This window comes from Chiloscyllium punctatum, chromosome 5 (genome assembly GCF_047496795.1).
Source record: "Chiloscyllium punctatum isolate Juve2018m chromosome 5, sChiPun1.3, whole genome shotgun sequence".
Lineage (NCBI taxonomy): Eukaryota > Metazoa > Chordata > Chondrichthyes > Orectolobiformes > Hemiscylliidae > Chiloscyllium > Chiloscyllium punctatum.
In genome coordinates, this window is record NC_092743.1 from 72,701,535 (window position 1) to 72,727,211 (window position 25,677).

Sequence of the window (25,677 nt, forward strand, 5' to 3'; positions counted from 1 at the left end):
ATTGTATAATTCTATGCTAAATGTCTATTCTAATATTTATTGATTCCAAGAATGTATTTGAAGAGAAATTAAGATAACAATTTTAAGCTATATAATATTGCTTTTCCCCTCCTTTAAAGCATGCACACTTCCTATTATTCCCTGAAAAAATTATATGAACTACTTCGAGAATTCTGCTGATTTAAATATTAATATTTATCCTTGTTTAATTGTCTTGAAATAGCCTAATATGAAAAGAAAGCAAGCAACCCTAGCCTTTGGCAGATACAAATGTTCTTACTAATCCACCTTTGATTGGTTTGGAATTGCCCTGAATGATATCAGTTACAAGCCATGACTCCATGTGACAAAAGACCAAATTGAGGAACTGTGTTTCAAATCGTACATACAATCCCTGCTGTATAGTCAGACTAGTCATACTATTGGTACCAAAAAAAGAAACCATACTGTCACTTCTAATTGGCAAAAACAAAACATTGTTTGTTAGTAAAGTAGTTGGACATTTAAATGTGAATGAACATAAGGGTAGATAAAAAAAAATTAAATGACAAAACAAGAAAGTAAACCTGGATTTAGTAAAGGAGACAAGCCCAGTAAAATCAGTTACTTTCACACAAAGGATTGACAAGAAATAAATGAGCAAATTAATCGAGGTTAATTGAAGGGTATAAGGAACGCCCTGTATATATTTTGTGAAATCTATCATGAAATCTAAATTTCTCTTGAGCAGAAATTGACGATGTCTCCACTGTCAAGTAAATGAAGTTAGATAATTAAGCAAAATAGCTGAAACAAGTTTTTCTGGACCTCCAGTCAGCTTTTGTGCAGCAGGATACAAGGCCAGGCATCTCAATGTGACTTAAACAGTGTGGTCTTGAACAGATATTTTGGGGCTTGGAGATAGGGGAGTTTGGTGAAGAGTGGGAGTAAGTGTCACTTTGCTTGTGCTTTTTCTTAGCCTCTGGCACTTTTTTTCCATCACTATAGGGGAAGAAACAAACGGTTAGAGAATCTGGGGACAGTGTTTGAAATAACTACATAGCGGCCAGTATCCGGTCATCAAGTCACCCTTTATTTACATAGTTAAAAATCACACAACACCATGTTATAGTCCAACAGGTTTAATTGGAAGCACACTAGCTTTTGGAGTGACGCTCCTTCATCAGGTGATAGTGTTTATTTACATATGCACAGCACACTAGCCAGCGAGCTTGGAGTCAGTCCCCAGAACTGAGGAGGTTCTAAATCTCCTGTTTATGTATTTTATTATATTAACGGTACAAGTTACAAACAAACAGTAAAATAGCCATATACAAGAAACAGCAATTTACACGGGAAAGGGCAGCAAACTCAGATACCAAACCTCACTACAACCAGTTCACAGGGAAATGAGGACAAACCTTGAATTCCACCTTACATTATCAAAAGGTGGAATCACACAATAAACACAATCACATACAAACAATCCAGTAAACCAAACAATAAACAATACATATAACACAGATAAACCTGGCCACCCAGCAAATCACCTGTCTTTCCCACCTGCCAGCCACTCAAAGGTAGACCGCCCCATGCACTTCCAGCTCTTGGTCTGTCCTGACTCACCTTCCGACCATTGCCAGGATAGCCCATCCTGTATCCCTGCCTCCAAGGACAACAGCAATTAGGACGGCCAACCCCCTTCTGGCTCTCTGGGCAGCCTACTCACCGTTCGGCTTGCAGGGGGGAACAGCTTTCAGGACAACCTATGAGGCTCACAGTGAGGCCTGCCAGACCTAGGGTCAGGACAGTGCAAGTCATAAATCCAAATGCAACAAGACAGAATCAGAGTCAATTACCAACAAACACAGGCCCTTCTGGTACAGAGTCCATTACCATAAATGGTTTTCTTCAGAATGCAGCATGCACTCCTGAAGGCAGCTGGAGCATCAGGCCTATCCCTGCCAGAGCATTATCTCAGGGGCTCAGGCCAAACATCAAAAAAAAAGTGCACAGCTAAGCCCCGCTACAAAAATCAACATAATCCTTTTGTCAAAGTAAAAGAGAAAAGAATAACACACAGGCTGTAACCAGCCAGTGAAACAACAGTTCCCTGATGAGAACTAAAATACACCTGTAACACTGACTGTGTAAGTCAGGCAGTTTAGAAATCAGTCCTCATTAAAAAAGGAATACCAGTTAACAAAACTGGCAGTGTAGATTAGCTAGTTCAGGAATCAAGTTTCCCCAAAAACAGATGGAGGCAGAGGCAGAGGCAGATTGGTTATGGCCAGCCAGCTCAGAGTCAGTCCCCTGAACCAAGGAGGGTCTAAATATACTGGGTTCTTTTATTTTATTTTATTAAACAATACACAGTTTACAAAACAGTTAACATTGAGAGCTGGATACAAAGAAACAGCAATTTTACAAGGGAGACAAGTGGCAAAGCCAGGCCCCAAACCCTACCATTCAACTAGTTTTCAGGAAATTTTCAAATCCCACTTTCAATCACTGCAAAATAATAAAAAATACATACAAGTCAATCCAATTACATAAAAAGAATGCAAAAAATAAAGACCCCCTTCCCCCACCAACAACCCAGCCAGCTCACAAGCCTTCTGGATCTCAGCCTGCCTCTCCGCAGCTTGTGGCACTCAGCCACTCTGACACACCTTCCAACCACCTCTAGGACAGCCGATCCCGATTACACCTTCTCAGGACGAAGTGCTTATAACGGTCTATCCACCTTTTGGCTCTTGGGGCTTCTTGCTTCGAGGTAGCCTACCCACCCTCCGACTTTCAGGGCAGCCTACCCACAGTTAGGTTCACAGGACGGCCTACCCATCCTCTGGCTCTCAGGGTGACAGCTTTCAGGACGACATATGAGTCACCTAGCTCACAGAGGCCTGTTAGAGGAGAAAGTGAGGACTGCAGATGCTGGAGATCAGAGCTGAAAATGTGTTGCTGGAAAAGCGCAGCAGGTCAGGCAGCATCCAAGGAACAGGAGAATCGACGTTTCGGGCATAACAACAAACAGAGTCCCTTCTGGTAGAGTCAATTAACATAAACAGTTATCTTCAAAATGTAGAGTGCATTCCCAGGAACAGATTCCACTCCAGTATACAAAGTACATTGTCAGAAATAGAATCCACTCCAAACTGCAGAGTCCATTGCTAAAAACAGAGTCAACAACTGAGGTCAGAGTCCACTCCTGAAGGCAGCAAATACACAGCACACAGGCATTTAGTCCTGTGCATAGAGTCCTGGCCCATCCAGAGAGAACTAGGCCCACTCACAGGAACACAGTACAGTACATAGTAAAGGTGCAGTTAACTCACAGGGGTTTGGTCCACTCCCGAAGGCAGGGCCTACTCCCAAACTCCAGGACGCAGCAAGTGCTCACCTCCTAGCACACACACACGTGTTCAGTCTTTACAGAGGTCTAGTCCCAGGGCCAGGCCTGCCCATGTGAACAGCTTATCTGGTAAGATGTATTTTCTCACAAGTGCTCTGTCCAAACACCAAAAGCAGTGAAGACACACACAAAAAACTAGAGTGCAAGGACCAAGTCCTGCCACAAAATCAACATTGTCCTTGTCTCAAAGACCGACAAGGGGAGAGGCCATTTTGGATTTGGTGCTTGGCAACGAGCCAGGACAGGTGTCAGATCTCGTGGTGGGAGAGCACTTTGATGAAAGTGATCACAACTGCCTCACATTTAGCATGGCCTTGGATAGTGAAAGGAGCAGTTACCAAGGGAAGATACTTATTTCGGGAAAACGAAATTATGACGCTATCAGACAGGAGTTGGGAAGTAGAGACTGGGAGCAATTGTTCCACAGAAAGGGCACAGCAGACATGTGGAGACTGTTTAAGGAGCAGTTGTTGCGAGTGATGCAGAAATTTGTTCCTCTGAGACAGGTAAGAAGGGGTAAGATTAAGTCACCTTGGATGATGAGAACAGAGGAATTTCTCGTCAAAAGGAAGAAGGCAGCTTACGTAAGGTGGAGGAAGCAAGGATCTAGAACTGCTTTAGAGGATTACAGGCTTGCTCCAGCTGTACAAGTCCCTGGTGAGACCGGACTTGGAATATTGTGTCCAGTTCTGGTCACCCTACTATAGGGAAGATACAGAGGCTTTGGAGAGTGTGCAAAGAAGATTTACCAGGATGCTGCCTGGACTGGAGGGCTTGCCTTATGAAGAAAGGTTGAATAAGCTTGGATGTTTCTCTCTGGAGAGAAGGATGAAGAGAGGAGACCTGATCGAGGTATACAAGATAATGAGAGGAATAGATCGAGTCAATAGCCAGAGATTTTTCCCCAGGGTAGGATTGACTGGTACGAGAAGTCATAGTTTGAAGATATTAGGAGGAAGGTATAAAGGAGATGTCAGAGGTAGGTTCTTTGCGCAGAGAGTTGTGAATGCATGGAATGCGTTGCCAGCGGTTGTGGTGGAAGCAGAGTCATTGGCGACATTTAAGCGACTGCTGGACATGCACATGGATAGCAGTGAGTTGAGGGGTGCGTAGATTAAATTACTATATTTTATATTAGGATTAACCTTGGCACAACATAGTGGGCCAAAGGGCCTGTTTTGTGCTGTACTTTTCTATGTCTAAAAGGGAAAGAGTAACATACAGGCTGTAACCAGCCAGTGAAACAACAATCCCCTAATGAGAACTGAATTATACCTGAAACACATTGACTGTGTTGATCAGGCAGTTTAGAAATCAGTCCTCACTCAAAAATAAGGAATACCAGTTAACAAACTGGCTAAATAATTCAACCACTTCAGAAATCAGATTTTCCCCCAAAACGTAGCAGAAACCAACAACAGCAATAACGCACTGACAGTGGCCAAGCCAGCTCAGAGTCAGCCCCCTGAACTGAGGAGGGTCTAATAATGTCCTGGGTTTTTTTAAATTAAACAATAGTTCACAAATAAACAATTAACATTAACAACCACTTACAGAGAAACAGCAATTTACAGGGGAGAGGGGCAGCTAAGCTAGACCCCAAACCCCACTGGTCCAAACTGGTTAAACAACCAGTTTTCAGGGAAATGACAACAAACCTCAAAACCCACTTAGTCATCACAAAAGTAGTAGAAACAAATGCATATAAGAGAGTCCAATTAAGTAAAAAAAATGCACAGAATACAGAGCACCCCCAGCAATCCAGCAAGCTCACCATCCCTCCCACCTTCCAGCCACACCAAGGCAGCCCGCCCCGACTCCCCTTCTGGCTCTCAGTCCACTCTAACACACCTTCCGGCCCACCCTGGTACTTGTCTGAGGTGACAGTTCCGAGAACAGCCTACCCGCCTTCCGGTTCTTGGTCTGCCTCTATGTACCATCTGGCTCTTGCCCACCATGATGCACCATTCAGCTTGTGGACTGCACTGACACATCTTCTGGTCACCTCTAGGATAGCCCGTCCCCCTCCCTGGGATGACGACATGCAGGGCAGCCCACAAGCCTTCCAGATCTCGGCCGCTTTGACACCTCCTGGCTACCTCTAGGACAGCCTGCCCTGATTACCTCTTCTTGGGACGATAGCACTCAAAACAGCCTAACCACATTCGGCTCTCGGGGTGACATCTTTTGGGATGACCAAAAGCCTCCTAATTCTGAGGCCTGCATCCACTCCCCCCACCCCGCGAGGCCTGCATCCACTCCCCTCACCCCATGAGGCTTGAGTCCACTCCTGAGGGCAGCAAATACACACCTCACAACACACAGACACACAGACACACAGATGTTCAGTCTCCATTGAGGCCTGGCCCATCCATAGAGAACCAGGCCCACTCACAGGAACACAGTACATTGTAAAGGGTGCAATCACCTCACAGGGGTTTGGTCCACTCCTGAGGGCAGAGTACACTCCTGAATTCCAGGATGCAGCAAATTCTCATCTCTCCCAGCCCACACATTCGATCTTTACAGTGGCCTAGTCCACCGACAAAAGAGCCAGGCCTACCCACAGGAACAGCTCATCTGGAAAGGTGCATTTTCTCAGCAGAGCTCAGTCCAAACACAAAAAGTGAAAACACATGCAAAAAACCAAGAAAACCAGAGTGCCACAGCTAAATACTGCCACAAAATTGACATAGTCCTTTTCTCAAAGAGAAAAAGAAAAAAAAGAGTAACACACAGGCTGTAACCAGCCAGTGAAACAAGTTTCCTAATGAGAACTGAAGCACATTGACTGTGTAGATCAGGTAGTTTAAAAATCTGTCCTCAATAAAAAGGAATACCAATTAACAAATTGGCTATATAATTTAGCCAATACAGGAATCCAGTTCCCTGAAAAGCAGAAACCAACAGCAGCAGTACATGTTGACTGTGGTCCAGCCAGCACAGAGTCAGTGCCCTAAAGTGAGGGGATTCTAAATCTCCTGTTTTTTTTATATAAATTCCGGTCATGGCAGGATTTGAACCCAGGTCCCTAGAAAATCATTAGGGTCTCTGGATTAATAGTCTAGCAATAATAACACTAGACCATTGCCACCTCACCTCTCCTGGTTATATAAATTTTCATTCTTTTGTTTTTTAATTCCCCACATGACTGCCTAACAGCAGCAAGGCTTATTTTATCCTGGCATCCAAGTTGTGTACGCGTGCAGGTATGAGACAGTGAAAGACAACAGGTGTCAAAATTTTTATTCATTTTCTACCACCAGGAAGAAAGGAAACACCGGAGTGGGCAGTGCGAACATGGCCCTTCTCATCAAAGGGCGATGTTGAGTGATCAAAAAAAGAGTAAAAATTGAGGGGGGGTGTGCAGAGGGGCAGGCAGGGGCAGGGACCTAAATCAGAATGGACGGACTCCACTCTGCGGTGCCCACCTTGCCCTGAAAATCCCCTGTTTATACAGTGTTGTGCAACCACCACCAATACAAGTAAAACAGTTACTGGGAGGATGAGGGAGGGGCACAAAAATCCCTTGACATCACTAGGAGTGCACAAAGAAAGTTACTGACACACTTTCGCTTGTTTGTGTCCAGCTCAGGTGCTTGGCGAGCAGTGTACCAGCTCGAAGGAGCTCCAGCTCCTTGTCGAGTGCCAGTTGGGCTCTATTCCTGATGACTGTGAGGTTCCTCCACAAAGCCCTGGGGTTCCTCGAGGGGGATGTGGGGACCTCGGTGGCAGACACCTGGGATTCAAAAACCTCACTGGAGATGGACTCCACATCATCCCCAGTGCCCATTATTGAGCCCGAACCCTCCTCCGGGAAGTCGCTGTCAGTCACTGGCCTTTCTGCTACCATGAGAGTAAGCGCTGCTCCAGCACCATCAACTGGCCTCAAACCCCCAGTGACCCCAATTCCAGGGTCACCGGTGGTAACTTCCTCAGTGCATCCCTTCCTGGAATGCCCTGAGGTCAGGTCAACAGGCGGAGGCTTGGGGCCGAACTCCTCAGGGAAAAGGTCCTCCCCTGGAGCCAAGGCTCCCAGGAAATCACAGTATTGGGGTGCAGGTAGAGGGTGGAAGAGTAATTGTAACACCTTCCTCCCCTCCACTGCTCAATGACGCAGTATAATTAAAACAATTGCAGTCCACACCACAGTCTATGAGGCACACAGGCTCATCCCCAGGACTGGTAGAATGGCAGCAGCAGGGGAACCTTCTGTGACCCCCTGGAGCCCCGGATAGGTCAGGCTGTGGTATGGGAAAGGCAGAAATCACCACAGGCATACCCCCGCAGGAAGGGTAGCATGTCGGCGTGCCGTAGGCGAGTTGTCACCCTCTTGGTGGCAATGTCTCTTCCCAGAGGAAAGTGACTTTGGTAAACACTGTCCCTTCCCTGCCTGCTTTGGTGATCATGGTGCCTGAGGCTTCTCCCCCTTGATTTTCATGGAATATGATTGGCTGGGGGAAGGCAGGAGGTGTGGCAAGGGCAGGGAAAACCAGCTGTGTCACTTCCTGTGTCATGCCAAGATTATCAGGTGATGGAATGTAGGGGCAGATACCAAGTTTCTTTGTCCAGGACCTAGAGACATAGCTACTTCAAGATGGAGGGCAGCAGGTTCCCCAAGGTCAGAGCTGGGGCCGGGCCGGATACAGGCTCAGGGATCCTGGGGTCAGGTGCCACAGGGTGAGGGTCAGACACACATGCCCCAAATCACCACACTGAGGGGCTGGGGGTCAGGGTTCACATGCTGGGGCAACGCTGGCACAGCCACAACAGCATTATCATGCTGGGGTGGGCCAGGGCCAATCCTGGGGGGAGGAGATGGGGTTACTTTCATGAGGGCGGGTTCAACATACTTGGTCTTCTTCTGTGCCTTCTGTCCGGTTGGATGCTATCCACCACCACCCCCCACCCCTCACCAACCAGAGGCAGAGGCATGAGTAGCCCCTGCTGACAGGGGCCTTTGTTATCTTACGGGGGGGGGAAAAGAGAGAGAGTGGGTGTGGTGGCACCACCTGTAGCTGCCAGTGTAGACTGGGCAGCCTTCTGCCTTCTGGGTGGGGCAGTTCTTTCTTGTATGTCCCCACCTTCCTGAGCGCCTTCTGGCCGGCCGGACGCTCATCCCCCTCCCTGCAAGAGGCTGAAGTATTGGAAGCCTCCGGCTTAGCCCCCGGTCCCGGGGTTTGTGGTGTTGACTTCGGGGGGGGGGGGGGGGGGGGATGTGGGTGCGGCAGCGCCACGCTCAGCCGTTCGCTTGGGCTGGGCAGCCTTCTGGGTGGGGCAGTTTTTTCTAATGTGTCCCACCTCGCGGCACAGGTGGCACCACACGCCGTCAGCCATCCAGAAGACACGGTAGGCCGCGCCCTCATGGAGGAGGGTGAAAGAGCCCTCTGTGACCACCTCCTGGGCCAGGCAAATGAACACCTGGCGTTGGAAGGAATATACATGTCGGAGGGCGGGGTCCTTAAGACCGAGCAGGAGCAGTTGGATACCCGACCGGATCTCCCCCAGGGTGGTGAGGTGGGGGAGAAGGAGCTCGCTGGCAATGAAGGGTGGGACGTTGGAGATCATGACCCTCTAGGCCGTAATGTCCAGAGGGTCGACAGGCAAATGTGTCCCGCCCACAGTGAGCCCCCCCCTCCACAGCCAGGTGGACCGCCTGCTTGGTCTTCAGGAAAAAGACGGCCTTCCCATACATCCTGGCTGCAGCGATGATGGCCAGTGGGCCGACCACACTAACCATGGCCTTACTGCAGGCCTCGATGGACATGTTGGGATGGGGATAGGCCTTTACCCCCAGGTCAGGTGCCTGAAGGCGGTCGTGGTTGCAGCCGGGGTTGGGACAGCCGAGCCTAAGGCAGCGGCTACCCCGGCATAGGTGCGGCTGGGCCCTGCGACCTTCGGGCTCGCCATACTCTGCTGCTGGATGTTGGTAGGCCCCAGGCAGCAGCGGTGTAGGTGGGCCTCTGGCAGCAGCAGTGGCGGAAGTCCTGGGGAGGTGCCCAAGGCGAGCCCCAGGCAGCGATGGTGGAGACCGGCCTCAGGCAACAGCAGCAGTGGAAGCAGGCCTCTGGCGAGTCCCAGGTAGGCCCTTGGTCGCAGCGGTGGGGGCAGACCTGTTGGGGAGGGTCCCGAAGGCGAGTCTCATGCAGCAGCAGTGGTGGAGGTTGTGGGGAGGGGCCCGAGGCGGGTCCCAGGCAGCGATGGTGGAGGCAGGCCTCAGGCAAGTCCTAGGCAGGCCCTTGGTCGCAGCAGTGGGGGCAGACCTGTTGGGGAGGGTCCCCAAGGCATGTCCCAGGCAGCCCCAAAATTGAGTCCCAGGCAGCAGCAGTGGAGGTCGGCCTCTAACAGCAGCAACAGACGTGGAGGTCCTGGGAGGGGCCCCAAGGCAAGTCCCAGGCAGCAGCTGTGAGGCAGGTCCAGGCAGGGTCCCAGAGACCAGCAGTGGGAGTGGGCCCCAGGTCAGCAGCAACACTCCCTTGACCTAGGTGAGGCCCAGGCTGCAGCTCCAAAAGTAGGCCCAGGACTCAGAGCTCTCATCTCCTTCTGCCTCTGCTTCCTCCTTCTTCTCCTCTTCTTCTTCTTCCTTCCTTCCTTCCTTCAGCTCTCTGGATGTGGGGCAGCTGGTCCAGGGACAGTCCCCTTCAAGGAGGAGAGCCCCTTGCACGTGCAGACTCACACACTGATCCACCTCTCAATAGGAAAACACCCGAGTGGCCAGTGACAAGCAGTGCCCTTCACATCAAAGGGCAGTGCTATGTGATCAAACAGTAGGGACTAAATCAAAATAGAGTTGTAGGGGGAAATAATGCACTCCACTCCCTGCGGCGCCCACCTCTCCCTGAACGACTCCAGGGTGTTGGTGGACACCGCGTGCTCCTTCTCCAAGGACACCCGCGCTCTAACGTAACCCCGGAAGAGGGGCAGGCAGTCGGCCCTAACGACCCCCTCCACGGCCCGCTGCCTGGACCTGTTGATGGCCAGTTTGGCCAGGCCCAGGAGCAGACCCACGAGGAGGTCCTCGGACCTGCCCTCCCTCCTCCGTACCGGGTGCCCGAAGATCAGGAGCGTGGGACTGAAGTGCAGCCAGAAACAGAGGAGGAGGTTTTTAAGAAAATCAAAAAGGGAGTGCAAACGCCCACACCCAATATATACATGGTCCACGGACTCCACAGCGCCACAGAACAAGCAGTTGGGCTGGGAGTCCGTGAACCACCGCAATCTGCGGTTGCAGGGGACTGCTGCGTGCAGCACCCTCCACCCCAGATCCCCGAGAGAAAGGGGGAGGACTCCCGCGTAGAGAGCCCTCCACTGGGGATCCCCACCGCCCGGTGGCAAATGGGCACGCCAAGGCGTGTCCGGACGGTGGATGAGGGAGAAGAGGTGGACGGTGTGCAGCAGCAGTCGATACAGGGACTTCCTTTTTATATCCCTGAAGGGGACAAAATTAAAATTCCGGAGGCGGCTCAGGTTGTGGGGCACAGGCTCCCGCGGGAAGTACGGGACCTTGGGGCCAATGTGAAATTCCGTCCGGGCCGGGGTGAGCGCGGACGGGATCCCACCGCACACCTGAGCGTCCTCCAACTGTCTCCTGGTTATATTTTTTTTTTCTTTTTTTTTTCTTTTTTTTTCCTTTTTTTCTTTCTCTTTTTTTTTAAATTAACCCCCACACTACCGCCTAAGTGCGGTAGTGCTTATTTTTTTCCCCAGCACCCATGGTGTGTGTGTGCAGGTGTGAGACACAGTGAAAGACACAAAGTGTACGAATCTTTATTCAATTTCCACCACCAGGAAGATATGAAAAACACCCAAGTGGCCAGTGACAAGCACTGCCCTTCAAACCACAGGGCAATGCTGTGTGAGCAAAACAGTGAAGGGAAGGGTAGGGACTAAATCAAAATAGAGTTGGAGGGAGAAATGATGCACTCCACTCCCTGCGGCGCCCACCTCTCCCTGAACGACTCCAGGGTGTCGGTGGACACCGCGTGCTCCTTCTCCAAGGACACCCGGGCTCTAACGTAACCCCGGAAGAGGGGCAGGCAGTCGGCCCTAACGACCCCCTCCACGGCCCGCTGCCTGGACCTGTTGATGGCCAGTTTGGCCAGGCCCAGGAGCAGACCCACGAGGAGGTCTTCGGACCTGCCCTCCCTCCTCCGTACCGGGTGCCCGAAGATCAGGAGCGTGGGACTGAAGTGCAGCCAAAAGCAGAGGAGAAGGTTTTTGAGGAAATCAAAAAGGGAGTGCAAACGCCCACACCCAATATATACATGGTCCACGGACTCCACAGCGCCACAGAACAAGCAGTTGGGCTGGGAGTCCGTGAACCACCGCAATCTGCGGTTGCAGGGGACTGCTGCGTGCAGCACCCTCCACCCCAGATCCCCGAGAGAAAGGGGGAGGACTCCCGCGTAGAGAGCCCTCCACTGGGGATCCCCACCGCCCGGTGGCAAATGGGCACGCCAAGGCGTGTCCGGACGGTGGATGAGGGAGAAGAGGTGGACGGTGTGCAGCAGCAGTCGATACAGGGCCTTCCTTTTTATATCCCTTAAGGGGACAAAATTAAAATTCCGGAGGCGGCTCAGGTTGTGGGGCACAGGCTCCCGCGGGAAGTACGGGACCTTGGGGCCAATGTGAAATTCCGTCCGGGCCGGGGTGAGCGCGGACGGGATCCCACCGCACACCTGAGCGTCCTCCAACTGTCTCCTGGTTATATTCTTTTTTCTCTGTTTTTTTTTTCTTTTTTTTTTCTTCTTTTCTCTTGTGTGTGTGTGCAGGTGTGAGACACAGTGAAAAGACACAAAGTGCACGAATCTTTATTCAATTTCCACCACCAGGAAGATAGGAAAGACACCCGAGTGGCCAGTGACAAGCACTGCCCTTCAAACCACAGGGCAATGCTGTGTGATCAAAACAGTGAAGGGGAGGGTAGGGATCAAATCAAAATAGAGTTGGAGGGAGAAATGATGCACTCCACTCCCTGCGGCGCCCACCTCTCCCTGAACGACTCCAGGGTGTCGGTGGACACCGCGTGCTCCTTCTCCAAGGACACCCGGGCTCTAACGTAACCCCGGAAGAGGGGCAGGCAGTCGGCCCTAACGACCCCCTCCACGGCCCGCTGCCTGGACCTGTTGATGGCCAGTTTGGCCAGGCCCAGGAGCAGACCCACGAGGAGGTCCTCGGACCTGCCCTCCCTCCTCCGTACCGGGTGCCCGAAGATCAGGAGCGTGGGACTGAAGTGCAGCCAGAAACAGAGGAGAAGGTTCTTAAGAAAATCAAAAAGGGAGTGCAAACGCCCACACCCAATATATACATGGTCCACGGACTCCACAGCACCACAGAACAAGCAGTTGGGCTGGGAGTCCGTGAACCACCGCAATCTGCGGTTGCAGGGGACTGCTGCGTGCAGCACCCTCCACCCCAGATCCCCGAGAGAAAGGGGGAGGACTCCCGCGTAGAGAGCCCTCCACTGGGGATCTCCACCGCCCGGTGGCAAATGGGCACGCCAAGGCGTGTCCGGACGGTGGATGAGGGAGAAGAGGTGGACGGTGTGCAGCAGCAGTCGATACAGGGACTTCCTTTTTATATCCCTGAAAGTAACAAAATTAAAATTCCGGAGGCGGCTCAGGTTGAGGGGCACAGGCTCCCGCGGGAAGTACGGGACCTTGGGGCCAATGTGAAATTCCGTCCGGGCCGGGGTGAGCGCGGACGGGATCCCACCGCACACCTGAGCGTCCTCCAACTGTCTCCTGGTTATATTTTTTTTTTTTTTTTTTTTCTTTCCACACTACCGCCTAAGTGCGGTAGTGCTTATTTTTTTCCCCAGCACCCATGGTGTGTGTGTGCAGGTGTGAGACACAGTGAAAAGACACAAAGTGCACGAATCTTTATTCAATTTCCACCAACAGGAAGATAGGAAAGACACCCGAGTGGCCAGTGACAAGCACTGCCCTTCAAACCACAGGGCAATGCTGTGTGAGCAAAACAGTGAAGGGGAGGGTAGGGACTAAATCAAAATAGAGTTGGAGGGAGAAATGATGCACTCCACTCCCTGCGGCGCCCACCTCTCCCTGAACAACTCCAGGGTGTCGGTGGACACCGCGTGCTCCTTCTCCAAGGACACCCGGGCTCTAACGTAACCCCGGAAGAGGGGCAGGCAGTCGGCCCTAACGACCCCCTCCACGGCCCGCTGCCTGGACCTGTTGATGGCCAGTTTGGCCAGGCCCAGGAGCAGACCCACGAGGAGGTCCTCGGACCTGCCCTCCCTCCTCCGTACCGGGTGCCCGAAGATCAGGAGCGTGGGACTGAAGTGCAGCCAGAAACAGAGGAGAAGGTTTTTGAGGAAATCAAAAAGGGAGTGCAAACGCCCACACCCAATATATACATGGTCCACGGACTCCACAGCGCCACAGAACAAGCTGTTGGGCTGGGAGTCCGTGAACCACCGCAACCTGCGGTTGCAGGGGACTGCTGCGTGCAGCACCCTCCACCCCAGATCCCCGAGAGAAAGGGGGAGGACTCCCGCGTAGAGAGCCCTCCACTGGGGATCTCCACCGCCCGGTGGCAAATGGGCACGCCAAGGCGTGTCCGGACGGTGGATGAGGGAGAAGAGGTGGACGGTGTGCAGCAGCAGTCGATACAGGGCCCTCCTTTTTATATCCCTGAAAGTAACAAAATTAAAATTCCGGAGGCGGCTCAGGTTGAGGGGCACAGGCTCCCGCGGGAAGTACGGGACCTTGGGGCCAATGTGAAATTCCGTCCGGGCCGGGGTGAGCGCGGACGGGATCCCACCGCACACCTGAGCGTCCTCCAACTGTCTCCTGGTTATATTCTTTTTTCTTTTTTTTTTTTTTTTATATATTTTTTTTTTTTTTTTTATTTTTCTGTTCTTTTTTTCTTTTTCTCTTCTTTTTTTTTTTTCCTTTTCTTTTTTTTTAATTTAACCCCCACACTACCGCCTAAGTGCGGTAGTGCTTATTTTTATTCCCCAGCACCCATGGTGTGTGTGCGTGTGTGTAGATGTGCGACACAGTGAAAGACACAAAGTGCACAAATCTTTATTCAATTTCCACCACCAGGAAGATATGAAAAATACCCGCGTGGCCAGTGACAAGCACTGCCCTTCAAACCACAGGGTAATGCTGTGTGAGCAAAACAGTGAAGGGGAGGGTCGGGACTAAATCAAAATAGAGTTGGAGGGAGAAATGATGCACTCCACTCCCTGCGGCGCCCACCTCTCCCTGAACGACTCCAGGGTGTCGGTGGACACCGCGTGCTCCTTCTCCAAGGACACCCGGGCTCTAACGTAACCCCGGAAGAGGGGCAGGCAGTCGGCCCTAACGACCCCCTCCACGGCCCGCTGCCTGGACCTGTTGATGGCCAGTTTGGCCAGGCCCAGGAGCAGACCCACGAGGAGGTCCTCGGACCTGCCCTCCCTCCTCCGTACCGGGTGCCCGAAGATCAGGAGCGTGGGACTGAAGTGCAGCCAGAAACAGAGGAGAAGGTTTTTGAGGAAATCAAAAAGGGAGTGCAAACGCCCACACCCAATGTATACATGGTCCACGGACTCCACAGCGCCACAGAACAAGCAGTTGGGCTGGGAGTCCGTGAACCACCGCAATCTGCGGTTGCAGGGGACTGCTGCGTGCAGCACCCTCCACCCCAGATCCCCGAGAGAAAGGGGGAGGACTCCCGCGTAGAGAGCCCTCCACTGGGGATCTCCACCGCCCGGTGGCAAATGGGCACGCCAAGGCGTGTCCGGACGGTGGATGAGGGAGAAGAGGTGGACGGTGTGCAGCAGCAGTCGATACAGGGCCCTCCTTTTTATGTCCCTAAAAGCAACAAAATTAAAATTCCGGAGGCGGCTCAGGTTGTGGGGCACAGGCTCCCGCGGGAAGTACGGGACCTTGGGGCCAATGTGAAATTCCGTCCGGGCCGGGGTGAGCGCGGACGGGATCCCACCGCACACCTGAGCGTCCTCCAACTGTCTCCTGGTTATATCAGTCAGCCAGGGCTTTCCAGATTGGCTCAGGTTAATAATCCCGATGAAGGACCTCAGCCAACGACTCCGCCTGATTCCAATAACTATGCTATGTTCAAGGTGTAACATAGTATAGGTAACAGCGGTAAGGCTAATGAATGAATGAAAAACGGAAAACAAAAAGTGAATAAAATAATTAAGACAATAATTAAAACATAATAAGGATAATATTAGGAGTTCTTGGATGTCATGTGATCCAGGGAAATTTTTTATCATAATCTATTGCAGCTAAAGGAGCTTTGGCTCAGAGTTTATGAGCTGGAGGCTAAACCACAGACTCTGTAATGCATCAAGGAGGGATAAAGTTATAAGGATACTAAAACTGCACAGATAGGTGGTGGCAATGGCCTTATAGTATTATCATTATACTGCTAATCCAGGAAATCCAGGCCCATGGCAGATAGTGGAATTTGAATGCAATAAAAATCTAGAATTTGAGTTCAGTGATGATCACAAATCCATTGTGGATTTTTGGAAATGCACCATCTGGTTTATTCGTGTCCTTTAGGGAAGGTAACTGCCATCCTTACCTGGTCTGGACTACATTGCAACTCCAAACCCATAGCAATGTGGTTGACTCTCAACTGCACTCTGACATGGGCAACAAATGCCTGCCTGTCAGCCAGCGATACCCTCATTCTGTGAATAAATAAAAACAACATCGCATTTGAGGTGTGGTCTCAGCGATACTCAATACAACTGAAATATCAAAGCTTGTGCAGTTTTAGTTTCCTTAATTAAGGAAAGATGTGGAAGTGGCAGTATAGGTTCACTCGATTGATAACTCAAATGAATAGGTTGGCATATGAAGCTAACTTGGACAGTCTGGATTCATTTTCACTGGAGCTTAGAGGAATGAGAAATTATGATTTAAGTGGATAAGAAACTGAATGACCTTGATAAGGGAGTATGGAAAGCACATCATCGTATCATGAAAGCATATCATGATCACACATATCATTGCTTAGTCAGTAAGCACAAGGTGGTAGATGAATATGACTTTGTGCAAGTTAGGATTTTTTTCATAGGATGGAAGGAACAATGTTGGCCAGGACAGCATTGAAGTAGTTGAGTCTAAAAGAAAAATAAGAATAGATGAGAATTTTGGCAGCAGTTGAACTCAGACATGGAGACAGTCAGTATTATGCTGCTGAAATGTGCACATTAAAGGCAGTAGTTGACAGGTTGAGAGGACCATGGGAAAAGCCAATGGAATATTAGGTTTTATGTCAGCAGGTATAAAACATATTGTCCAAGAAGTAATAATGACCCCATATTAATCTTTAATAAGAAGCCAATTAGTGTATTATCTGTATTATTAGGCTCCCTGTTCTTTGAAGAATGTTGAGGCTGTGGGCAGGGTATCTTTCAGTGCTTGTGGTATTTGCTGGGTGGTAACATATAAGGTATGAGCAATTTGGGCGATAATGAGAAATCTGACTGAATCACACAAGCGCAACAGCAGTACCAATTCTTAATTAAGTTCTGGGTGTCGAGGTCACATTTCTACACAGCAGCAATGAGTTGCCTAAAAAGAGGAATTGTAGGTTGCTAATGATTGTAATAACTGTGCATCTCTCCTCATGGAAATGTAGATTCCTATCCTACCACCTGCTGCAAGGAAACTAGATGCTGAGAAATCTTGACATGGATGTTAGAGTTGGTACATAGTGATTTCAGCTCACTGCTGGCTGCAAAGAATCTCCATATTGGTCACAATGTAATAGCATCTCAAGGCAAAATTCATGGGCATCAATTCCATATACCTTCTCATCAATGGACATTGGCATCATCCAAAAATATCCAATCCCTCAGTATCCTATGCCACCCCTCTCTGATCCACTTGCAGGACACATTGAAGCACAGATGTGCATATCAGGCTGCACCAACAACTAACATTGAAAGTCTAGATTAGAGTGGTGCTAGAAAAGCACAGCAGGTCAGGTAGCATCCAAGGAGCAGGAAAATCAACGTTTCAGGCAAAAGCCCTTCATTAGGAATGAAGGCAGGGAGCCCCCAGGGTGGAGAGATAAATGGGTGGGGGGTGGAGCTGGGGAGAAGGTAGCAAAGAGTACAGTAGGTGGAGGGGGATGAAGGTGATAGGTCAGAGAGGAGGGTGGAGCGGATAGGTGGGAAGGAAGATTGGCAGGTAGGACAGGTCATGAGGATGGTGTTGAGCTGGAAGGTTGAAACTGGGGTAAGGTGGGGGAAGGGAAAATGAGGAAACTTGTGAAGTCCACATTGATGCCCTGGGGTTGAAGTTTTCCAAGTCGGAAGATGAGGTGTTCTTCCTCCTGGCATCAGGTGGTGAGGGAGTGGTAGTGGAGGAGGCCCAGGACCTGCATGTCCTCAGCAGAATGGGAGGGGGAGTTGAAATGTTTTGAGCCACGGGGCAGTGGGAGTTTCCCAGAGAAGTTCCCTAAAGTGCTCTGCAAGAAGGCATCTAGTCTTTGCAATGTAGAAGAGACCTCATTGGGAGCAACGGATGTGGAAGGCTCTTTTGGGGCCTTGGATGGAGGTGAGGGGGAGGTGTGGGCCCACGTTTTGCAATTCCTGCAGTGGCAGGAGGGGAGGGTGGGTTAATGTCTGATGCTCACCAACGCATGGAACTGGAAGCTGGAAACCATTGCTTGAACAGCACTGACTTTTACCTTCTACTGTGTTGGGAATCAAAAATTCACAGCAACACTTGCACTGGAGCCTCTTGGGCAGGACACACTCCACATGAACTGGAGATTGATGTATGTATGGACTATAAATGGATGGTATGCTGCCTGTCATTTGCCTTTTCACTGATTGTGAGGATACAATTTGGATCTTGGCCAGCCTGTGTACAGCCTGGGCTAGTATCAAAAGCTGCCCTTGACTTACTGGGCTGGGATCCCCTGGGCAGAGGCTATCCCCCTTGACTTTTGAGGCTTGCGGCATTACGATAATTGTCAAAGCTATCCAAGGGTAGAGCTGTTCATTTCAGTTGCCAATATCTGTGGCTGATGCCCATGGCATGTGCCTTGAGATGTTGATGCCCAGTTTCCAAGTGGTGAGCTGAATCTGCCAGATGCTTTTTCTGGTTTCTTTTTTCAAGTTTTCAATCCTATTTTATTCAATAGTAATACAACAAATTAACTCTAACTTGAGAGTTTGATGAAACAGTCTGCTCAGAAATTGAATCAAGGCCTGAGATATTTAAAAGTATGTAAAATTATGAGGGGCATGAATAGGATGTATAGTCAAGCTCTCTTTGCCAGAGTGTTTGAGATGAAAGGGGACAAGGTTAAAAGAGATGGGTGAGGAAAATCTTTACACAGAGGGTAGTTGGTGCCTCGAACATGCTGCCAGGAGAGGTGGTAGAAGCAGATACAATAGCATTTCGACAGATTCATGAACAGCAGGAAATGGTGAGATAAGACCAAATGGAGGCTGATAGGATTTGTTTAAAATAGTATTGTGATTGACACAGACATGGTGGGACAAAGGGCCTGTTCCTGTGCTATACTGATCTATGTAAGACCGATATCAAGTGATGTTATTTGAAATACATAGTACAAAGGATGAAATGGAGACCATCTCAAACATCACCATACAAGGAATGATCAGTCGTCTTTGAATAATATAAAAAATATTGAGTGAGACTGAAGAGATAACTGTGACAATGGTTCATGTCTTTCCTCTTATTAGGCAAAACATTGAGTATGCTATAAAAGTTTCCTTTTCTGTAGGTAATTTTGTCTTGCATTGAGCTCTGCCTGTCATTCTGCTGTTTCCTGAAAGATTCTTGCCTGTCACACTGGGTTTCTTGAATAATTTGAAGCAATCCAAGCCAGTTTAATCTTTGCCATTGATATTTATAAGTTCACCGTTTCGGTAGCAAGACACGTCTTTTATTTAATGGAAATGTCACTGCAGTCTTCTTGATTATGCTTCCAACTGTAGAATGCAGCTTGACTTGAACAAAGTGATGTCTATCTTCTTGCTCCTATGATCTCCTTTCCACAGTACATTAATTTTTAATTTCACTGGGATTTGTTCTGATTTTTCAGTTTGAAGTCCAGTAAAGAGAATCCTGCCCTTTTGGCTCTCTTTTCCCCTCCAAATTTGCACACTGATTAGTACTGCTGCCTCACAGCACCAGGGTCCTAGATTAAATTCCAACCTTGGGTGACTGTCTGTGTTAAGTTTCACATTCTCTCTGCGTAGGTTTCCTCCCACGTCCAAAGATGTGCAGTTTAGGTGGATTGGCCATTGCCAAATTACCTATTGTGTCCAGAGATGTGCAAGCTAGGTAGATTAATCATGGGGAATGCACGATTTCAGGGATTGGGTCTGGGTGGGATGCTCTTCAGAGGGGTGCTGTGGACTCAGTGGGCTGAATGGCCTGCTTTCACACTATGGAGATTCTACAATTCTATGAAAGAATCTTAATTATTCCACATGATTGAATTTGTAAACAGTGAGAGTGAGCATTTCTTTTTCACTTCAGTCCTTTTGGCCTATTCTGGGTTAAACTAAATAAAAGGCACACTCATATAATTCTTTGATATATGTCCCAAATGAAAATTTTAAAACATCCCTTTACACTTTAACCACAATAGGCCTGTCATATTTTCAATTCTCCAGACTTCAAAAGGGTATAATTGACATAGTCCAGGATTAACTGAATAGCTTTGGGTGCTCCACTTGAGATTATGTTGCCTAAATTATGCACTCTGATATTCTACCCTTGCCAAATTTGGTGAATCATCTAGTTTGCTTCAGTGATTTGGTCAAATGTTTATGATTTGTATTACTATATATCATACATTATTTCTTAGGTAGAACTGGGGTGGGGTGTGCTTTATTATAGCATAGATTCCAGACCAGACAGACCCATAAAGTTAAGGCAACATGACAACGCAACATGTGACATTCTCATTCCCTGTCTCCGCATATAAACATAGAACCCAGACCAAATGTGTAATTTTCTAATATATGGATAAATAAACTTCAGATTTATGACTCAAAAGAATGTGGACTAACATATAGAAAATACCATAAATAGAATCAAGGTTGGGATATGCTTTCAGAATTTTACGTTTGATTATTTTGGAACTCTGCATAATAGTTTTCAGCATTTGGAACAAGCACAAATGAGAAAATGCAGCTTGTTGCTATGATTTACAAAATATATAATCTATAATTAACATTTGCCAAACTTGGATCATAACTCTTACTTATTGATAAGTACCTTTTTCTGAATATTCATAATTTTTGTACAACATTTCTGTGTCCTTTGTTTTAACTCTTGTATTAACCCATTTACTTGAAGTAGCATCCATATCAGGTGAAGGAGCAGATATGGGAATGTTATACTGAATGTTTGTTTACTTGTATAGCAAGCAATTCATAAGTTTTGGTCTCAAAATTAATGGATGATAAATTTTGTTGGATGCGGTCATCTTCAGTTTTGAATACTGTGACCCATCTTCAGAACACATTTCTGGAATTGAAATGTTAACTCTCCTTTCTCTCCACAGATGCTGCTAGAGCTGCTGATGTTCTCTAGCAGTTTCTGTTTTTGTTTCACTGTGCATTATTGGCTGAATGTACTCCCTAATATCTTCATCAATATTTATCAATCAACCAACAATATTGAAATACATTGTTGAATGTGGGATTTTGCTGTGTGCAAATTGGCCATAGTAGTTTCTGAACTAGATGGTGACTATATTTCTAAGTTTCCTTCAAAGTGAGTTTGAGTATCCTGAAATTGTGATAGTTGTAAATAAGTGGAAAGTTTAATCAGTTAGTAAGTGGCATCTAACCATTAGTCAATGGAGGTTACTGTAACCATTTGGCCACGATACTTTTGGAGCATCAAATGTCAAACTGAGCAAACTATTCCCTGAGTAGGACTCATTTCATAGTCAGCACTATGGCGGCACGATAGCTCAGTGGTTAGCACTGCTGCCTCACAGCACCAGGGACCAAGGTTCAATTTTCGCATTGGGCAACTGCCTGTGTGGAGTTTGTACATTCTCCCCGTGTCTGTGTGGGTTTCGTCCGGGTGCTCCGGTTTCCTCCCACAGTTCAAAGATGTGCAGGTTAGGTGAATTGGCCATACTAAATTGCCTGTAGTGTTAGGTGCATTAGTTAGGGGAATGGGTCTGGGTGGGTTGCTCTTCAGTGGGTCGGTGTGGACTTGTTGGGCTGAAGAGCCTATTTCCACAGTGTCGGTAATCTTAATCTAAATCTACTATGTATCAGGTGTAAAGCTCTTAAATAAACTGTTTCATGGTTTCACAAGTATGGAAACATCACATTGGATAGGGACCCAGTGCTGTTAGAATCATTAATCATATTACAAGATTATGACATCCCTTTAACTAAAGTGCGTTGTGCAGCTATTCCTTTGAGTGTGGAGAGTGCTACTGCTGGAGTGACTAAGGAAGAAAAGGGGGAAATTATCTATGTGTTACCAGGCTGTTGGGATCATTGAACTGTTTATGATACTATTCTTCAATTGAGAATTGGCATTCAATCCCAGTGTCACTTCCCTTCAGATGGCTTGAATGATACTTCTGGCAGGAGTCCTGCCATTGGTACCCAACTGTCTGTGTTTCTTGGCTGATCTGAATTTCTTTGAAGTGAAGTTGTGGTAGCTTTCTCTCTGCTGATATTTCCAGTTTGCATCATCTTGTTTATGCTAGCCTCTCCTGTTATGCAGATTTTCAAAAGTGGCTGAAAAAGTATTCCCGACACATTAATTGATAGTTAATTGACAGTCAAAGGTGTAAGTCAAACACTGCTCCTTCATTAGTTTTTGTCCCCACTCAATTTTGCAAATGTTCAGTTACAAGCACTTTTCTGAAATCTAAGCTCAAACTTTGGTGTACAGTTGGAGATTACATGAATTTTACATGTGAATTAGGCCATTAACTATTCCATTGAATGTACAAATGAGGTGACACAGCAAACTGTTGTGCATAAGAACAACTGTAAGTTCACCTCCAAGCCATTCACCATCCTGACTTAGAAATACATTACCTTCAGTGTTGCTGGGGAAAAAATTCTGAAATTCCCTCACTAAGAGCAATGTTGGGGTCCCTGCAGCAAAAGGACTGCCACAGTCAGATGAGTGATAAATGCAGGCCCAGCCAGCAATACCCAAATCCCATAAAGACGAACTGAGAGGAAATGTTCTGGAAATGAGGAGGTGAGGTAGGAGTCAGGAAAAGGCATTTAATTAGGTGGGGCAGATGTATACCTGATCTTTAATGCCATTTATTATCTAAATTAACACCACAATTTAATTCTCTAAGAATAGGTTCAAGGACAAGCTTTAGCACTGCTGTTAAGACGTTTAAGTAATATAATCGTTTACTTGTTTTTGGAATTCTCATTTGTTTCACAGTTTCATAGAACATAGAAAAGTACAGCACAGAACAGGCCCTTTGGCCCATGATGTTGTGCTGAGGTTTAATCCTAATGTAAAATGTCGTAACTTAACCTACGTGCCCTCAACTCACTGCTATCCATGTGCATGTCCAGCAATCGCTTAAATGTCCCCAATGACTCTGCTTCTACCACCACAGCTGGCAACGTATTCCATTCATTCACAACTCTCTGCACAAAGAACCTACCTCTGACGTCTCCTTTGTACCTTCCTCCTAATATCTTCAAACTATGACTTCTCTTACCAGTCAATCCTGCCCTGGAAAAAAGTCTCTGGCTATTGACTCTATCTATTCCTTTCATTATTTTGTACACCTTGATCAGGTCTCCTCTCTTCTCCTTCTTTCCAGAGAGAAAAGTCCAAGTTATTCAACCTTCCTTCATAAGGCAAGCCCTCCAGTCCAGGCAGCATCCTGGTAAACCTTCTTTGAACCCTCTCCAAAGCCTCTTTATCGTTCCTATAGTAGGGCAACCAAAATTAGACACAATATTCCAAGTGTGGTCTCACCAGGGACTTGGAGGGTTGCAGAAAAACCTCACGGCTCTTAAACTCGATCCCCCTGTTAATGAAAGCCAAAACACCATATGCTTTCTTAACAACCCTAGCCACTTGAGTGGCAACTTTGAGGGATCTATGTACTTGCACACCCAGATCCCTCTGTTCCTCCACACTGCCAAGAATCCTGTCTTTAATCCTATATTCAGCATTTGAGTTCCAAAATGCATCACTTCGCATTTATCCAGTTTGAACTCCATCTGCCATTTCTCAGCCCAGCTCTGCATTCTGTCTATGTTGCGCTGCAGCCTGCAGTAGCCCTCTATATTATCGACAACAACTCCAACCTTTGGGTCATCTGCAAATTTACTAACCCACCCTTGCATGATCTCAGGTTAAGGCAGGTTACGGCTCCTTCTATGAATGTCCCGTTTCCATTGGGTCGATGCCCTCCACCACCCATCCACTGCTCCCACATCTCACTTGTGATTGTGTGAATATTTTTAGCACTTACTCCTTTTATATTGTTTAAGATGAAGAGTAGAGATTAAAGGGTAGCTAATTAGCCTTTGTATCTGACTACAAGGCCCAAATCTTCAAGATGACTTTTGTTTCCATGGAAATTGACTTTGAGAGGGGAAGATTTCATTGGAAGCCACTTTAGGATTGGCTTACAAGGTGTTTTCTTAAAATATCAGTGAAGCTCACAAACAATCTCAATATTCAAGATGGAGACGGAGACAGAGACCTTTAATTCTCTATGGTTCACCATCGAGAATGTCATTGGGAACTCACTCTCAGATTGAAAAAGTTGAATTTCTGAGGATTTGAAACTGAGGATAGCTTTGACTACAGGAAGGAATCTTTAAGGTAATCCTAACCTGAAAAGCCAGTTTAGAGATTAGTGATCATTCTGCTGGAAAAGGGGAAAAAAAGAAGCTAGACATTTGGAGCTCAGATTCATTTTTGGGCTGATGCTGAGCAGAGTGTCTACTTAAGGGTCAGTGCAAAGTATAATCATGGAAAGAATTTTTTGTCAAGTATTAACCATGAAGTCCTTCCATAGTTTAGTGTACTTGAAATCACGTTTAATCAATGTTACAGTAAAACTTTTAAAATTTGAAATGTTATCATTTATGTTGGTCACTGGAAGTTAACATCTAAAAAGATTTTAAGTCAGTTTCTATGGGAATTGGAAGAAGTGGCCCAAAACCTAGATATGAATTTTACAAATTTAAATTCCCAGTATGGATCAAGCTGCCAGGCAGAAGGGCAAAGTGGATTACTTCTGTCATATATTTTATATTATTTACCTTGCCTGTCAAGAAATAATAAAAAGTGCACCCCAATGGTGGAGAACCTTTCTCAATGAACTTTCATTGGAGGTCTGGTCTGCTTGCCTTGTCTGCATACCACAGACAGGATCCCTTTGATCTGTTTCTAGTTGATACACTAACTCACTATTTATTTGCCTCCAATACTTCAAGTCCTAAATGAGGCAAAGAAACAGGAATTCCAGGTCTTTGGAATAGCTCAAGTCTTGATGATATATGTCACTTAAGTGGGTGATAGAGGTTATGCTAAAACACACCCATAAATTGCAGGAACATCAGATTTGTCTTAGCCAGGCTTCTGAATTTCCAGTGAGTTTTGCTCATCTCTTACTGGGGTTATAACTGGTAGAATTCCTGATAATCTTCAAATTTTGGATTTCCTATAAGAGTGTTATTTTCTAACCACCTTTTATTTTGCAGTGAACCATTATCTTGTTTATGTACATATTGGTGATCGTTGGGCAGCTGGAACCTATGCTAATGTATTTGTAATACTACATGGTGAAAGAGGAGACACTGGAATTAGAAAGCTTGAAAAGTCATTAGTACATGGAGAAAAGTTCCAACAAAGCAAGGTACTATACTAATGTTAAAGAATTAAATGTATTTTGGGGTTAAGATAGAACATAGAACATAACAGTGCAGTATAGGCCCTTTGACCCTCAATGTTGCACCAACCTGAAGCCTATCTATCCTACACTATTCCAGTTTCATCCATATGGTTATTCAATGACCATTTAAATGCCCTTAAAGTTAGTGAGTCTACTACTGTAGCAGGCAATATGTTCCATGCCCCTAAAGAAACTACCTCGGATATCTGTCCTATATCTATCACCACTAAATTTAAAGCTTTGTCCCCTCATGCTAGTTATCACCAGCTGAGGAAAAAAGCTCTCACTATCCACCCTATCTAACCTTCTGACTATCTTATATGTTTCAATTAAGACACTTCTCAATCTTCCTTTCTCTAACAAAGACAGCCTCAAGT

At 47.2% G+C, this 25,677-nt stretch overlaps 1 protein-coding gene across 1 annotated transcript in view; it reads left to right on the forward strand.

Annotated features, from left to right (window-relative positions):
- The window catches only part of LOC140476793 (uncharacterized), a 567,118-nt gene that overhangs the window by 305,723 nt on the left and 235,718 nt on the right, over positions 1–25,677 (forward strand). The window contains exon 35 of the mRNA XM_072569588.1: positions 25,110–25,264. Coding sequence (XP_072425689.1) covers positions 25,110–25,264 — 155 coding nt within the window. The remainder of the gene's footprint in view (positions 1–25,109; positions 25,265–25,677) is intronic.